Genomic DNA, 17,690 nt, shown 5'->3' on the forward strand with positions numbered 1-17,690 from the left:
TTTTTACTTCTGATAAGGGGACCTGCTCTACCAATAACCTTCTCACCTTCATTTATTCGTCTATCTAATTCCTCATTTATCTTCCCGTCCCTAGTAAATAAGCTACCCAGGTATACGAACTTATCATTGGTTTGAAGAAGTTGCATAAATAAAGAATTTCCAACTTTTAGTTTCTTTATACTTTAGTGTCACCAAACATAAAACTGGTCTTTACTTAAAACAAAAAAAACGGGTTTCAGTTTGAAACATTCTAAACTTCAAAGAGATTGGATTGATCTATAATTTTACTCATTGTTACGATTGCGTAAACCTAAATTTTCAAAACTCCTTTTCTATTAACAAAAGTAAATAAAAAAATTAAAAGGAGAGAATTCTAAACCTTTTAAAAAAGTAAAAAAGAAAAAATCTACTTTGAGATGTTTGAAATTATTCCTGTTTGGTAAAAATGAATTATAAATCGGCTTTGTCGAATAAAGCTGTAATCGCCTTAGATATAAAAATTTGTTTACTTTCTCTTTTATGTTCAATGCTTTTGTCCGAGACTCTAATCGGCTTTCGTGAAAGATGCACGAATTTATATCAGGGATACATCAATCAATTACGCAGAAAAGGGTAATTTGCTTCGTTAATATTCTTATGTTTCTTTTTATTTCATATGGCTTACAAGGTAATAATTATTTTGTAATTTTATAAAAGAAACAGTAGATTCACCTTGGAAGGTAATTTGTAAAAACCCACGAAGTTCGCTTTATGCAAACACTTGATTGATATTCTTCTATGACAGCCGAAAGTGAAGTGTTGAATTAGCAAAATTTTATGTAGTGCCTTCTTCAGGTTATTTACATTGAAATTGAATTTAGAAGATGTTTTAAATATGTTGATGGGCCTACAGTGACTTAGTCACTTCCTGAAAAAACACATAAGCATCCTTCGTTGATTATAGAGTTTATAAATAGAAAATACGTCAAAGTATTTTCAAGAAAGGGTACATGCACTTACAAAATTCAACGTGAGATACTGTGCCAAACGATAGAAGATGGTGATGGAATCTAAAATTATTTCGATGAATACAAATATATTTTTAAATATATATTATATAATATTGCTTAAGCATTGTGCAATTCGAAATGTCACTTACTCAATATGTTATTAAATATTTTATTTTTTATTTTTGATTCGAAGATCATTCTCACAATTATCTTGTCTTGAGGATAATGAAATATGTAATTGCTCCCTGGATCCTATAAGACACATCATATACCTGGGTCTATATAATAATATTTTTCGAGAAAGGTGGAACAAATTGAAGGCGGTAACTACTGTTGCTCAAAATAGACCTAATGAGGCAATTTTGAAGACATTTTTGATGTTATAATTATTATAAATGATATACGTGCAACCGCAGTAATCATAACAATACAGAAAACTTTATAGTTAAAATTTCCTTATTCTTATAACGAAATTGGTTGTTTGGACCGATTCTAGTCTACGTTGAATTTTACATCCTCATTACGCGATTTCAAAATGAAGGCCAGGCGGAAGTGACGAAAATTTGTATTAAGTGATTTTAATTTGAAGGGGAGGAAGTAATTCAGATATAAATGTTGAATGCAAAGTTAATTTCGGATACTATTTAATTGAATTGTTTAAAATATTTGAATTTTATGTTTTTACTTGAAATAATTATTATGAAAAATTATTGATTTTAATAGACTGACGATAAAACCAATTAAACTGATAAATAAAAAATTACCTATGTTTTCACTCAATGCGACATACAAGTTCCATACAAATTTTTCAATACTGAATTCAAATCTGCCACCCATTTATAATATTGATGGAATTAATAAATATATGCAACTAAATTATTTTAATAAATCGTTTGTGAGTCATTTTTTAAGAGTCAAAAATAATTTTTTTAAGCATTCTCTATTTTAGTTAGTATATTTTTTTAGAACTAACTAGGTTAGAATTTGTTTATTTTTTAAGAACAAAAAATAATGTGAAAAAATTTAATACAAATAATCCGTTATTGAAACATGATAGAAAATCTACATCACTGTGTCTGAATTGGTCAAAATTTAGTCAAATGCATAAGACTATATGTTTCGAAGTACTTATTATTACTAAAATTGGAACTGCTAATTAGTAACTATGGGGCTTTTCGGGTCGCCGATAACGAATTTAAAGTTAAAATTCCAAAATTCCGAATGGCTGATCCAATATCATAAAAATTAAGATGCTTTTTTACAAGTGGTTCGCATATTGATGCAACCATTTGAAAGTATGATATTTATACTTCAGATTCGTCATCAGCATTAAAAAAACCCTAGAGTTAATAATTTTAAGTTATCACACAGAGTAACTTGATATGCAATTAATTTCTTTTTACATATGGTCCGCCATAATGGATCACCCATTTTAAATTTTTCAAATTTGACTTTAGCTTGCTTTAGCAGGAACCCAAAAACCCTAGAGAGTAAGTAATTTTGAGTTCTTTGAAGCATACGGACTGATGCGATACTGAACTATGACTAATTGGAAGATAGGGGTGTACATTTTCTATCAAATATCAATAACAAATTATCTGAATTCAAAATGTTTTCTTATATTTCTTTGTCATAAAAGAGGAACAAATTAAGTCCGACTTTACATTTTTTTAAATACGTGAACCAAAATAGATTAAATTCAATTTTCGATACATCTTTTTGTAAAAAAAAGTGATGATATTTGAAACCTGCATTAAAAAGGGCATCAAAGTAACTTAAAGTATGTGCATAAAAATTACTTTTAGACCCATAAAAAAATCATTAAAAAATGTTTCATTACCAAATTTAGTTGCAATTATCTTTTATACTACAACTGATGGAAATTACTAGAGGGCAGATTTGTATTCAGCGTTAAAAAAACTTACGAAAATGGTACGTCGCATTCAGCGAGGATATAGGTTAGTTTTGTTGATCAATGTAATAAAGCAGATTTCTGCCATTCCATATTCCAACCTTGATTCTTATGTATTGATTATACCTTATGCCCCAAAAACTAATCTTAAAATCGCAAATTTGAAACTGCAGAGTCCAAAAATATAGGACTCAAAATGTAAGGCCCACAAATTTAGTTTCAAATCGTAACTCATAAACCACAAAGAATTGTATCCATACGTCCCAAAAACTTAAATCTCACACCATAAGACCCAAAACCATAAGGGTCAAAATGCATGGCCCAATATAATTCGACCTGGGTTTAGGAAACCCTAGAAAGTATATTACTGGTTTTGGGGCCGACCTTTGACCTAATTCCCCAGACAAAGGTTCCTCTAACCCATCCCCGCCATGCCGCGTCAATTCAAGAAAGTACTAACTCTGGGGGCCCTATCTTCCGGGTACACTGTATTTCAATTTTTTCAATAGCTTTGAAATATTTATAATTAAAGATAATTTTTTTATTCAAGTTCATTTCAGATTATTAAATTCTGCATTGTGTATGTTTAATGCAATTTTAATATAACTGTTGAAACATTCATACAGAAAAATGTAAACAAAGATTGCTTTCAGTTACCAAATGTTGATGCTTTAATTTCAAACTTTAAATTAAAAGGTCTCAAAGTGTCAATGCTGCAACAGTTAATAATGTGTTTTAAAAGCCTCAAAATATTTTTCATATTATTTAATAGCAATAAGATTTATAATTGAAAATTCGTTTTTTGTATTTAAAAAGGCAAAAAAATGATTGAGGATACGATAATTTCTTTCTGAATGGAAAAAACGGGACCTTTAAAAATATTTATAGATGGAGATTCTAGATTTGAGGTAGAAAAACATATAAGATAATTTAAGATGAGTGTAGACACCTGTTGGTGGACGTTCATACGCCCACGAAATCTTCAATGCGCATCTTGATCGGACTCTCCATTCATAAACGCATGCAGCACGAGTCAGCTAACCCCTCATACCAGTGATCTCTTTTCTTTCACCTCCTTTCCTTCTTATTTCCGACTTTTTTTAGATTTTTTCTTTTGCTCCGCAATCGACGTACCCCGACACAAACTTACGAAAAAACTGGTTGGGAACTCGAACGAGTCATCCGTTAGGTAATCTCCAAATTTCACTTTCAATCAGTTAAACACATAAGAATTTATCTCTAGATACATAAATTACGAATGAGATCATTTTGGACCAAATATAAAATTTTTGTTGAAAAAATTCGTCAAATCTGAAATGCAAAAGTTAATTTGATTTTCACTAGAACTTAAAAAAAATTTAATGAAAAAAATTATAAATATTTCAGTTGGAACTTAGAATTGCACAAACAGTTCAAGATGAAGTTAATCATTTTGAACAATGAGATGTTTGAATAAAAAAAAATACTTAAGACCAATTAATTGTAATCTTTATCTTTTCGATCTAATATACAAGTTTAATTTTTCGAAGTATTTCGTGGTGCCGAAATTCAGGAAGAATAAGATTAAGAAAGTATTAGAATTGTCCAAAATTTAACACCACAGTTTTTCAACGGCTTTTTGAAAGTCCTGCAAGAGGATCCTAACAACTTTTATAATTTTCTTAAATAATAAAAAATTCACATTTTTAATTGCACAAAACAATTGTTAATAATTACTTTTTGACGTGAATTTTTGTTCAATTAATAAAAAATATCATTGAAAATTTAAAAAAATTTAATTTTTCGAAAAAGGACACAAGTTACGAAAAAAAAGATCTAACAAAAATTGTTTACTCGAAAAAGAGATGACATTTTTTTATAAATCACTTTTTGATAGGACGCGTAGTTTTGGTTTTAATCATACAAATGACATTAAAAATAAACATAAAAAATGTGTGAAAAAAGGACAAAAGGTACGAAAATAAATTAATAGACGAAAGCTGTTCATCCTAAAAAGAGATACAGATTTGTTATAATTTATTACATTCTCATAATTTATGGTTGAGAAAGTATTGGAATTATCAGAAATTTGACACCACACAATTCAAATATTGAACCAAATGACGCAAAATACGAAAAAAGGTCTTCAAGAGAAATTAAAGCAGCCAATCCAAAATTCCAATATTAGGCAAAAAGACATAAGATACGTACATAATATAAAAGAGGACTTTTAGGATATTTTGTTTTATCTATACAAAATAATATGAAAATAAAAATAAGTTTTTCAGCATAAAAATGCGAAATAGAGAAATATGTCGGAAAAAAGTATTTTAGTTTTTTATTTATTTTAAGGTAGTTCAGAAAATATACATTTACAAATTTCTATCAAAAATCGAGCGCGTAGCGCAAGTGTCACGATTAGAATGTGTTCCTCAAAATCTACAGAGCTTTGAGCGACTTAATCTTTAAGTATACTTAATTAAGTAGAAAATTCAGAATATGCAAACGCAGATAAATACTGCGATCTAAAATTATATTTTTGATAAAATTTTATTCAAGCGTTTCAAGTGCAAGGGTGCTATGAGAATGTGCTCGCAAGGCAGGCAGATTTTTGTATTACTAAATTTTTGTGATGGGACCAAAATTATTCGATTGATTTTAGCCTGTTCACTCCACCGTATTTTGTATAATAAAAAAATGTTCCCCATTTTGTTTATTGCTTCAAGTCTTCCATTGGATTTTGAAAGAAGTGGTTAAACCTCAACAGAGACTGGAAAAAATTTAAATATCTGAATTCTAGATAAAAAATTAAAAAGTAACAACAGATTAGTTTTATCCTAGACCCGGTTCGAAACCCTGCTAATTTTAGTTGGGTGTCCATAAATCTATCTGTCGTATTTAGGCCTTATATTTTTCGGCCTTATATTTCACGACCCAGAAGTTCACCATGCGTATATATTTGAATTTGTACCTTTATTATAAATGAAACTAAAAGTCCTATAGAAACACTGAAGATACTTCTGGATTCATCTCGGCAATATCTCAAGGTGTTTTATTTTTATTTTTTCAAAACAGTAATTTTATAAACAATTGTTAGGAATTGATTTAACAATTATGGAAAACAATAAAGTTTTTCTAACTAAAACATAACATACCTTGACGCACCATAAATGAAAAAATGTAAACAATGCAAAAAAAGTTAGTTTAAACATTGTTTTGACCCCCTCCGCGCACACACCTTTCTGACATCCCATGGAGCATATAGATTTCAAGTGAAGATACTTCTGTATTTATCTCGGCAATATCTCCTGGTTTTTTCAAAAAAATAATCATTTAAACTAACTGAAACATAACATACCTTGACAATATAATTGTATAATATAATTGTATAAATAATTCATTTGTTGGAAAAAACTCCGGGAGCTATTGCCGAGATGAAACCAAAAATATCTTTAGTTTTTCGATAGGACTTTTAGTTTTATTTATAATCAAGGTACAATGTTAATTAACAACGCAATTGTTTAAAAAATTACTTCTTTACAAAATGATCAAAACACCTAGATATATGGCTAAGACGGTCCGGGAGCTGTTTTTACTTTTTGATTCCGACTGCTTGCTTTGAAATAGATCCAGTATAAAGTTTTTTTTTCTTCTCTCCTTCCTAATTCAGAACGTGCTTTTCTTTTCAAAAATGCCAAACAAAAAGATGAATCTTAGATATTTTAATACAACAAGAAAACTAAATCTGAAATACTTTTCTCAGTTTTGTAAGAGACGGTTCTCACGTTCTGTCGCAAGGGACAGAATTGTCGACTAGTAAAAAAATTGGTACTAAATCTCCGTAAATGCGACATAAGTGCTCGAAGTTCATTCAGTACAGGTGTGGTCTATGCTATCGTAAAACCGCAATTTCAAGTATTACGTTTGGTTTAGTTTGGTTTGGTTTGGTTTCACTTTCGACCATTTAGGCGAGCACTCCTATATCTCTGTTGATGCGTCCGGATAGGCTTCTCACGTAATTATCAGGAAATGCGGAAATGCGTCTAACATTATTTTTTTCAAATGTTATTAGTTATTATATTACCGTTCTAGAAACCTGACTAACCGTTAAAATACAATTTAAAACTTATAATACGAGATGCTCACGATTACCGCGTGTTTATTACAAAACTGGTTTAATACGCCTTGCAAAGGCAGAGATCTATCTTTAAAATATTTTGCTGAGATCGGAAAGGAGAAGGAAAATTTTGTTCGAGGAACCAGAAAATACTAAAAAAACTTGTGGTTTATAGAATGCAGCATTGTTGCTATTAAAAAAATCTTGTTTATAATTTCTAATATTTTAATTTCAATATAAAAAAGATCTTTACCCCGCAATCAGAGTAATCTTTACCTGCAATAATAATACCCTTCATGTTGAAAATTAATTATTTTAAATTCTGTTATATTAAAATTAATCCTTTTTGGTGGAAAGTTCAGCTACTTTTCGAAAGCTGAACTACTTTGTTTAACATTGATTTTAGTTGAATATTCAATTATTAATTCTTTTATTAATCATTTATCTTTTTGGTTAACAGTTCAGCTTTTAAAATGATGTATTTGGTTCTAAATTCAGGCCAGCAATTGTAAAAAAGCAATTTTTCAGCTATTACTTTTTAATATTTAAATAAATTATATAATATTTAAAGCTCTTCAAAAATATTACAGTTAGATTCAAAGAATTTAAAGAATAATGATAGGTATGTAGGACGGACCCAATGGGCTCCATACAACCTCTGGCCTGTTTATATTAGTCTTTTTTGGTAGCAAATTCATCTTCTTGGTTGAAAATTTAACTACTTTGTTAAAAGTCGGAAAACTTTGTTAAAAATGAATTTTGTTTGTTCTAGATCCATCGCTTTGGTTTAAAATTAATTTGTTCATCTGAAAATTTATGAATATATTTTGTTGTAAATTTATATTTTTCGACCGAAAATTAATCTTCTTGATTAAAAATTCAACTCTTTCGTTGAAAATTCGTCTCTTTTGGTAGAACTTTGATGTTTTCTGACTAAAATGCAATTTGTTTTTGTTAAAAAGGACTCAACTATTTATTTGAAAAAATTGTATTTTTTGTTTGAATTTAACTGACCTTTTTGGTGATTATTATTATTTTCTTGTTAGGCTGGTCCATTTAATTCCCGTAGACCTGCAGTTAAAAACTTAACGTACTATGCCTTTCATTCAAAAAAGGTTTAAAAATAACGTGACGTAGTTTTTGAATACATCTAAGATTTCACAAAACACAGCAAAAATATACTTCTGTTTTTTCTATAAGATTATCACGTTTAATGTATGAGGTGTGTTCAAAAAGTAAGGTGACTTTTCAATTTTCGCGGGCTACGTACATTTAAGTTTTAAATTTTTTGTTTTGTTGTGTTGGTACACTCGTCACAATCTTATGTTCACAGTTATGACTATATAGCTCGTATTTTTTTCTGGCAAAGGCGTAAAAGGTTAGAAGGGTTTGGTGTGCTCGGCGATTTTCTTCTTTCGAAAAAAATGGAGCAAAGATTTTGCATTAAAAGTGGTACAAGCTGTTCCAAGAAGGCCGAGAGGATGTCGAAGACTAACCTCGCCCTGGATGTCCCAGCACGTCAACAACAGATGAAAACGTTCAAGCAGTGGAAGAAATGGTGTTGAACAATCGCCGAATTACCATCAGAGAAGTTGCTGAAGATGTTGGCATATCGGTTGGCTCATGCGCCGTTTGCGAGAGGCGATTCGCAAAAAACGTCCGGAACTTTAGAAAGACAATTCGTGGCTTTTGCATCACGATAATGCACCTGCTCATCCATCGTTGCTTGTGAAAGATTTTCTGAACAAAAACAGCACCACACTCATGCCTCAGACTCCATATTCACCGGATTTGGCCCCCAGTGACTTTTTTTCCCAAAACTGAAGAGACCCATGAAAGGACATCGATTTTCAACGATTGAGAAGATAAAAACTGCATCGCCTAAAGAACTCAAAGCTACACCACAAAATGATTACCAGAAGTGCTTCGATGATTGGAAAAAGCGTTGGCACAAGTGTATTATATCTGAGGGGGATTACTTTGAAGGGGACAACATAAATATTGAGTAATAAATGAATATTTTTTGAGAAAACCATTAAGTCACCTTTTTTTTTGAACACACCTCGTAAGTGTCATTAAACATCTGAAGCTGTGATATATGTGTATTTAAACATAACAGCATTTTAACTTTTCTATCATTAAATTAAGGAATTATTCAAAATAATTGGCTTTCGCCTAAAACTAAAAAAACTTAGGAATTATAACTTCTTTACCGCAATCCAAAACCTTAAGATACAAAATCACAAGTTCCAGTAATATAAGGCAAAAAGTAAGATCCCAAACTCCAAGTTACAAATCGTAGTTCCTAACTCTCAGGTCATAAAGTGTAAGTCAATTTTTTTAATTTTGAAAATCCTACCCCACAAATTTCTTCCTTTTAGTGAAAATATGCTGCTATATGCATTTTCTTTTATATATGAAAAATTAGTTCAAGTTTTTGCTAGGCTCTTTTAGGAATTTTAAATATTGTGCTCCTAAGTTTCTATGATGACATACAAGAAAATCTCATCATTTTATTTCATAACTTCTCTTCTTTTACTATTATACACCAAATGTTTAAAAAAAATCATAAATAAAACATTTTTTTACAAAACAGTATTTGGAAGAGTCAAGAGAAAAATAAATATCAAAAGAGAAATGAAGAGAGTCGAAGGATCCTTATTTCCACCATTAAAAAACGCACTAGAAAATAACGTAATGAAACTCTTGAAATTCAGAACAGATTTGTCGCAAATAATTAAATTGACAAACAGGGTTTCACAATTCACTTGTGGCTTCTTACCACAAGTTAGTCAATCACAAAACCTAAATGGTTTTTATGGTCGCAAAATGCAAGTAATATATTACAGACGTCAGCCTCCTATTACATTCACTGACAAAATAAGACGAATTACATTCGCAAGCTTCAATATATTAAATTTCAAACGATTTACAACACACACACAATAAAAACTTTTAAAACATTTTTCTATCAACAGTTAGAATTTTTCCAAATAATTTATTTTTAATATTGAAACAATGCTCACTGAAATCTTTCATAAACTAAAATGAAAATTTTAAACTGTTTAAACTTGCCTCCCATTTAGTGACATTTAGCACTAATCTTTATTTTTTCAGTTTCATACGTGTTCCTTGACACAGAGCCTGCGAAATGTCTCTTACGAAAGTTATTTGGCATGTTAGGACAGCTTTACCACAGTAGTTAAAATTTATTTCATGGAAAAAATTAATTTTTCTACGCTACAAAAAGAATTGGATGACTCGAATTTCAAGACTTTTATTGATATTATAGAAAATATAATCTATCGTTAATTGCGCCACTAGGGAAAAACAATGGCTGTTACGAAATAGACAATAATATTCAGGTTGTATTAAATTTTAAAACAAAACAAATGCGGATTTCGTAGTTTTTCAACTTATACTTAATACTTTTTCATAATAAAGTTAAAAAATTGAAATACTAAGGTTACTTCAGGTTATGAATATAAATATTTTATGAGATCTCAATCATTTTATTTCAGCAGTTCACTTTTTTTTTAGTAACCAAAATTAAAAGTTATTTAGTGCTTCAAACATTAAGGAATATGAAGACCTTATTTTTGAGAATGATGTAAGCTTTCGGATTTCAGTTCGTTAAATCGAAATTCGAAATCTTTATCATTTCAAAAGGATACAAATTCAAGCATATGATGAGCAAATTTGAATGGCATTAAAAAATGCTCTTCATTAAAAAAATGAAATTTAAATATGGATTAGGAATTATTTACAATACATCTATTCAGTTTTGTAACAAAGAATGGTAGGAGTTTCTATTTAAAAGTTTTAACATTCTCATCATTTATGATTGAGAGTATTAGAATTGTCGGAAATTTGAAATCGTAGTTTTTCAACGGATCTCCACGTTTCGAGACCCCCTAAATCAGAAAATCAGGTTTTCACTATGGCGTCTGTCTGTCTGTACGTCCAGTTGTCCGCCCATAAACACGATAACTCTCGAAAAAATGAACGAATAAAATCTATCTTTGGCACACTTTTTTTAGGTCCTAAGAGAAAGGACGATTTCGTTAGCCAGCAATTTTTGATAAAAATTCAAAAAGTGAGCGCATTTTGAAAATCTTTTAGACCACTTTTTTCTGAATTTGAAAATTCTATGCATGGATATTTATAGTTTTGAAAAGACAATTTATCTGAATAACTTTTTCGAGAAAAAGAAAATTTTCAGAGATATAGCGTTTTTAACAATTTTTAAATCAACCGAAAATCAAAGTTTGAAGCCAAAAAACGCACGATATGAAAAAAGTCAAGAGAAGAAAAACATTTCTTTTTAAAAGACCTACAAGATTATCATAACAAATTTTTAGATTTTATTCAAAAATCAAAAATTCAAATTTGGTTGCACTAAAAAATAATGAAAAATAAAAAATTCCATTTTGTAGACTAATTATGTAGGATACGAAAAAAGACGAATTAACAAAAATTGTTATCCGAAAAAAGATTTACAATTTCGTTAAGAATCACTTCTTGATAGGATGCGTACCTTTTGTTTTATTCGTGAAAAATAACGTTGAAAAAAAAAATTTTTTAATGTGTGGAAAAACGACGAAAGTTACGAGAAAAAAATTCAACAAAACCTGTTTACAAATGTCTGTCGGAAATCGAGCGCACAGCGCGAGTGTCACGATGAGAATGTTTACGCCAAAGCCTACAGAGCTTTGAGAAACCTAATCTTTGACTATATTTAATTAAGTAGACAATTCAGAATATGAAGAAGCATATAAATACTGCCATCTTAAAGAGATTTTTTTGATAAAGCTTTTTTCAAGCATTCTAAATGCAAAGAATAAATATCCGAGCGAGAAGCGCGAGGTGTAATTATTTCCGAGCCCAAAACGCGAGGTAACCCATTATCGAGCGCGAAGTGCGAGATTGAACCGTCGAGAGCCCTAGGCGCGCTCAAACTTGCGAGTGAAGCGAGCCGCGCGCGTAGTGCGCGACGAGAATTTGCCCGCGTTGCGGGCAGATTTTTAATATTAATTTTTGCTGAAATTATTCTTAATTCGGATTTTTTTCGTTTACAGAGAGCAATATCTCTTCAATGTTTTTGAGGTCATCGTCTCAACCTTGGAATCAAAACTGCAGAGGATCGAGAATCTTGATAAGGCTGTGGAACATTTGATGAGGAGGGTGGAGGCTCTTGATTCAAGGGTCAATGATAACATTGACAAAACAGATGCAGTGATCACAAAATTGAGGACACTGGACCTTAAACTCTTTCATGCACAGCCTCCTCTTCTACCCGAAGGGATTGTAGCTTCGACGAAAACAGCTGAAAGCAGAAGCGGAAGTGACGATGATGAAGGTGAGCTTTTTCAGAACTATTCATTTTTATTATATTTAAAAATTATCCTTTTTTCAATTTATGAAACTACATTTATATGTTTATGTATTTATAAATTAATAAAATTAGACTATACTTAGTCTAGAAGCTTGCTTAATATTTTTAATTTATGTTAGTTTAAACCATAATCTTGCTATTTCCGGTCTAATATTTTTTTTCTGAAATTAATTTTAAAAAACAATTTTCCAATACAATTTTTTATTTTACTTTTTAAGATTTCTCCCAGACTGACATGTTTTCGAAAATATACATTATAATGGAATTTAGGACAGTTAAACTGTAAAATGTTATCTCTGAGACTGCGGACAGATACATATTGCCTTACTGACGAGTCCAGTGAGTCACACTGAGAAGAAACATAATGAAAAAAATTATGTAAATAAAATGAAAAAAATGAGTATCATAGTTATTTTTTGACAAGATTTTGAGAATTTTTCAAAGCTTGAGGAAAAAAAATAATTAACGTGAAAATTTCAGTTTAGAATCTTTGGTATCTAAAAAACGACTTCGTGCGTGATGAGATGATATTGAAAGTATTCATTTCTTAATTTTAATAGGTTGGTGTTGTTTGCGGACACGATTTTAAACGTTTTTAAGAGCATAAACAATAACTTACGTAAAAAATTCAGTTTAGAATCTTTGGTATATAACTACTTCATGCTTTCATCATATACGGAATGAGTGAGAAAGTAAAAAGAACCTATGGAATTATGGGAACCAATATGAATCTATGGGAAAATAGATAAGGCATATGAAATCAATTTTCATTCCTCAAAGTCCAGGCAGGATAATTGAGGTAACGGATGCAACAACTCGTTAGGCGCTCGAAACCGTGTAGAAGTATTGTTCACTCGGGACAGTCTATTGATAGAAAAAAGTGACTAAAACGTAAAACAAAATATATCTTTGTATTCAGTTTGACGCGGCCAACAAATTTTTCTCATGAAAGTTTTTAATTCGGCTATTATTACTTCTAAGATAAATAATAAAAAAGTAGACAATTTTCCGATCAAACATTAATGTTTTATAAAACACAAATGACGATTATTCAGCCGTTCGTGGATAAAAATGCTTGAAACGTGTAACGGTGTATTCTCAATATATAAGCGATGACTATAAGCAACTGGCTTGTTAAAAAAAATGTTTTTGTATAATAAAAAATTGATTACGAACGAAGATCACGTTTCGCCAACTTCTAAAAGTGAGTCGATCATCGAAAGAAATGTTAGTTGAAATAACTTATGGCTATAAAATTATTTAATAGACCTTGAGAAAATTTTCCTGCAAATTTGAAGAAAATCGGCCGAAGATTGTGTAAATGGCAGCAAGGAGAAGTCAACGCATGCTGCAGCTGCACTACAGTACTAGTGACAAAGCAGCAGTGGCAAACAGCAACAAAGCGCTCCAGCGGCAGCGTGCGCTGACTTCAACTCGCTAATATTTCAAAAATTTTAGACCGATTTTCTTCAAATTTCCGAAACTTGGTTGTCGTTCGGAATCAATTTGTTATTAAACAAAAAGAAATGTATAAGCTTTTTAAACAAAGTGCGCTGCTTATAGTCATCGTTTATATATTGAGAATGCACCATGCATATTTCAAGCATGTTTATCAACAAATGATCGAATAATCGCGAGTTATGTTTTATAAAACATTGACTTTTGATTCGGAAAATTGTCTAAGTTTCGATTTTTTATCTTGAGTAATAATTATCGAGTGAAAAAGTTTCACAAGAAAAGTTTTTCGGCCGAATCAAGCTGAATACGATGGTATATTTTGTTTTAAATTTTGGTCGCCATTTTTTTATCGATAGATTGTCCCGAGTGGAAAGTACTTCTACAATAAATACATACATACATATAATAGAATATATAATATATACAATATATAATACAATTAATACATCTAAATTAAGAACCAGTCTAAGAACGTGATATTTGTTCTATTGTTTTTGATTTTTTAACATAAAAAGAGAAAGGATGGACAATTTTAAGTGATGCACACAAATATCTCTGTTGGTAATAAGCCAGATACGAAAACATTGTTTTGATAAGACTTACTCAGGACAGTGAGGGCCACCTAGCTGTAATAATAACTGTGACTTCGGGATGTCAATTTTAATGGTTATTTCAAGGTCAAATTGAGTTTTTTTTTAAATGGAACCCCCTATTTTTGACACCGGATTCGGAAAGAGCGGAAAACTTTACGCCCGAAAATATAGTTTTTAATTTGTTAGTGTGGTCTTCAGAAGGTTAAGGTTAAATGTAGGAAAATCGTTTAGAAGCTGTTTTCTTTGAACTTTTGAGGATTTAGGGATGAAGAAATGTTTAGGTAGGCTTGGGTGTTAACGACATTGGCCATCTTGACCTTGAGGCAAGGCGACTTACGGTAATCAAGCTCCCCGAACATTTTCTCGCCAATGAATTCTCACAAGCTTTAAGAAAACAGCTTCTGGACGATTTTTCAACATTAAACTTTGATCTTCTGAAGGTTACTCTAACCAATTAGGAACTATCCTTTCGGACGTAAGATTTTCCCCTTTTTTTGTATCCGGTGTCAGAAATAAGGTTTCTTATTTAAAAAATTGACTTTGACCTTCAACTGACCTTGAAAATTGACCCCCTCACCCAATGTCACTGTTATTAGTACAGTCAGATGGCCCTCATTATCCTGAACAATTTTTGTTCAAACAATTTTTTTCGTATCTGACTTACCAACAGAGATATTTACGTGCGTCAATTAATATGGTCCACTCGGTATGCAATAACAAATATACAACAATAATTTTATAATCAATTAAGAGTACTTTTCATTAACATTCTCATAAATAACAATACCAGGTACGAAATTATAAACCTCTAAAATATGGATTTTACTGTTATGAACACGTATCACACTTACCCGTAATGATGGATAGTCTGGAAACGTTAAACAATACTGAGGAAAATACAAAATACTTTTTCATGCAAGTTTTTGTTGATTAAGGAAGAGAAAGATTAAAATTAGAAGGTCCAAAGACAATGTATAAGATGTAAGTGTTGCCCAGGGTATAAATATTCAGTTGAAGATTTAAATAAGTAGACGGTGTTGATTGCTGGTCAGTAATCTTGACCAGTTATCAGCAGCGTCTACTTATATACATCTTCAACGAGTTCAAAGACAATATTAGCGAAATTTGAAACAAGAATCTTCTGAAATATTTGAAATATCATAACAATTTAAAGTACAAATTTCTAATTCTGTATCACCTTTAGTCGTATAGACCTTTCTATAAAATCCGATTAATCAGGCTACATTTTCTTAAACCCAAATAAACTTCAGCAAGTATCATGAAATCTCTTTCTATTTATTGGAATCCCACATAGAAAATCAAGTTTGGCAATGAAGTATTGAAGTTAAAATAACTCTCATAATTTCTCTTGTTTTTCATGTTTGTTTCCAATAGTTCCAATAATAAGACTCATACACAATGACGAACCATCGCCGGATTATCTCGGTGAAAAGCTGCTCTCTCTGGACCAGAAAGTGTCTGACATTGACCATAAATTGGTAAACTTAAAAAACCAATTAGATAATAATTTTCTGCCAAGTGACGACATCAACGCAGAGGCAAGTGAGAAGAAGCCAATCAGTATGAACGTTATCGAAATAACAAAGGCGATGAGCAACGAGGTCATGAATCATGTAACCATCGAAATCGAGAATCTCAGACAAGCGACGGGGAACATGGATCGGAAGCTGCAGTTCCATATGAATCTTGTCTCGGAAAACCTTGGAGCTGTTTACAATATGATGAAAGATGTTCACGAGGCTATTGTGGACAAGAACTCTGCTTCTGCCAATGCAACAACCACTGAGGCGCCACCCAAGCAGAGCAAAATCGACAGACTTGTTGAACAAATGCACCCCATGCTGACTGTTTCAGAAAAGATGGATGAAGTGTGGAATGTCGTGGTTCGTATTTCCATTTGTTATTTTAATGTTATTATTTGTAAATAGCTATTATACTCTAAAAAGAAAAAACTTCGTAGTCATTTCTAGAAAATTAAATATTTTCATCAGGACACCTCAGTCAACCTTTTAGCAAAGAAGATTTTTTTCTCTATCTATTTAATACGGTAAAAAGGTATTTTTTCTTATGAGATGCCTGGAGTAAAAGAGTAATTAAATCAAGATTAAAAATTCAAATTCTTAAAAAACTGATATCTTATGAATGGTAATTAACCTATTCATTTGTATGAATATAATGGTTCATAAATCTATTGAACAAAAGTGATAAGTATCTGATATCCTGATAGAAATAGGAAAGAATCCTCTATATATCTAAGAATTATGATATCATTCTTCCTAGCATAAGGTAAGCGCAGTTCGTTCTTCTTATTCTACCTCATATCTCGACTGGAAGTAAATTAACTTTTAATCATAATGAATATTTTTACATTTTTTCTACATCGCTCGTTGCGCTACAATGCAGATTAATTTCGAGGCCAAGTGACGGTTCATGAATGCATATCTTATATATATTGCATAATCGACACCTCTTGGGATGCATTACAATCCTCCTTAATGATTCTGCGCCTTATCGATTGAACTGCTCCTTCAGCAGCTTCGCATTCTAATCATGTAATACCGCGAAATTGAGTAGGCTTGCTCTATCAGATTTACGTAATTATGGAATTGGAGTTGGCTCATATTAGGTCATTGCACTGTTCTTGCATTAGAGATTCTTTCAGAATTTATATTTAATAATTATAGGAACAGAAACAGTTAAGAAAAGAGCGAATAGTAACTGATACTAGAAACTAAATTCTTAATAAGTTTTTGATTAAGGACTTGAGCTTTTTTATTTGGATTAAAAAATTTCAAAATGTTATTTCAGGACTTATGGTTAGTCTCTGACACCATGTAATCAAAATTATGGTTCTAGTTCCCTTCGTCAAAAATTAAAAAACCAAATTTGTCTTATTTTACCAAATTAAAAATATTTCCATACCAAACAGACCTTTAGGTTTAACATCAAAAGCTGAAACTGTAGTTTTAAAAACTAGTTATGGTGAGGCATCCGAAAAATACAAACTTTGTCTTTATTTATACCTTTTTATAGTTGCAAACCAAAAAAATTTACTCACAAAAAATTTACAACTAGTATATTTTAGTCCATAGAGTAACATTTTTGAATGTTTAAATGAAAAAAAAAACAGAAAGTGTTACAAGATTTAAAATGTTTATTTTTGTGCTTCTTTCGAATGCTAAACCACAATATTTTCTTCTCGGCTAAAATGATTCAATTAGATTCA

At 30.8% G+C, this 17,690-nt stretch overlaps 1 protein-coding gene across 3 annotated transcripts in view; it reads left to right on the forward strand.

Moving 5' to 3' along the window:
• LOC117177854 (angiopoietin-2) overlaps nucleotides 1-17,690 on the forward strand; it is a 275,542-nt gene that overhangs the window by 188,754 nt on the left and 69,098 nt on the right. For all 3 annotated transcript variants that reach the window (XM_033368873.1, XM_033368874.1, XM_033368875.1), the window contains 2 exons: nucleotides 12,076-12,356; nucleotides 15,839-16,347. In XM_033368873.1, coding sequence (XP_033224764.1) covers nucleotides 12,076-12,356; nucleotides 15,839-16,347 — 790 coding nt within the window. The remainder of the gene's footprint in view (nucleotides 1-12,075; nucleotides 12,357-15,838; nucleotides 16,348-17,690) is intronic.

This window comes from Belonocnema kinseyi, chromosome 8 (assembly GCF_010883055.1).
Source record: "Belonocnema kinseyi isolate 2016_QV_RU_SX_M_011 chromosome 8, B_treatae_v1, whole genome shotgun sequence".
NCBI lineage: Eukaryota > Metazoa > Arthropoda > Insecta > Hymenoptera > Cynipidae > Belonocnema > Belonocnema kinseyi.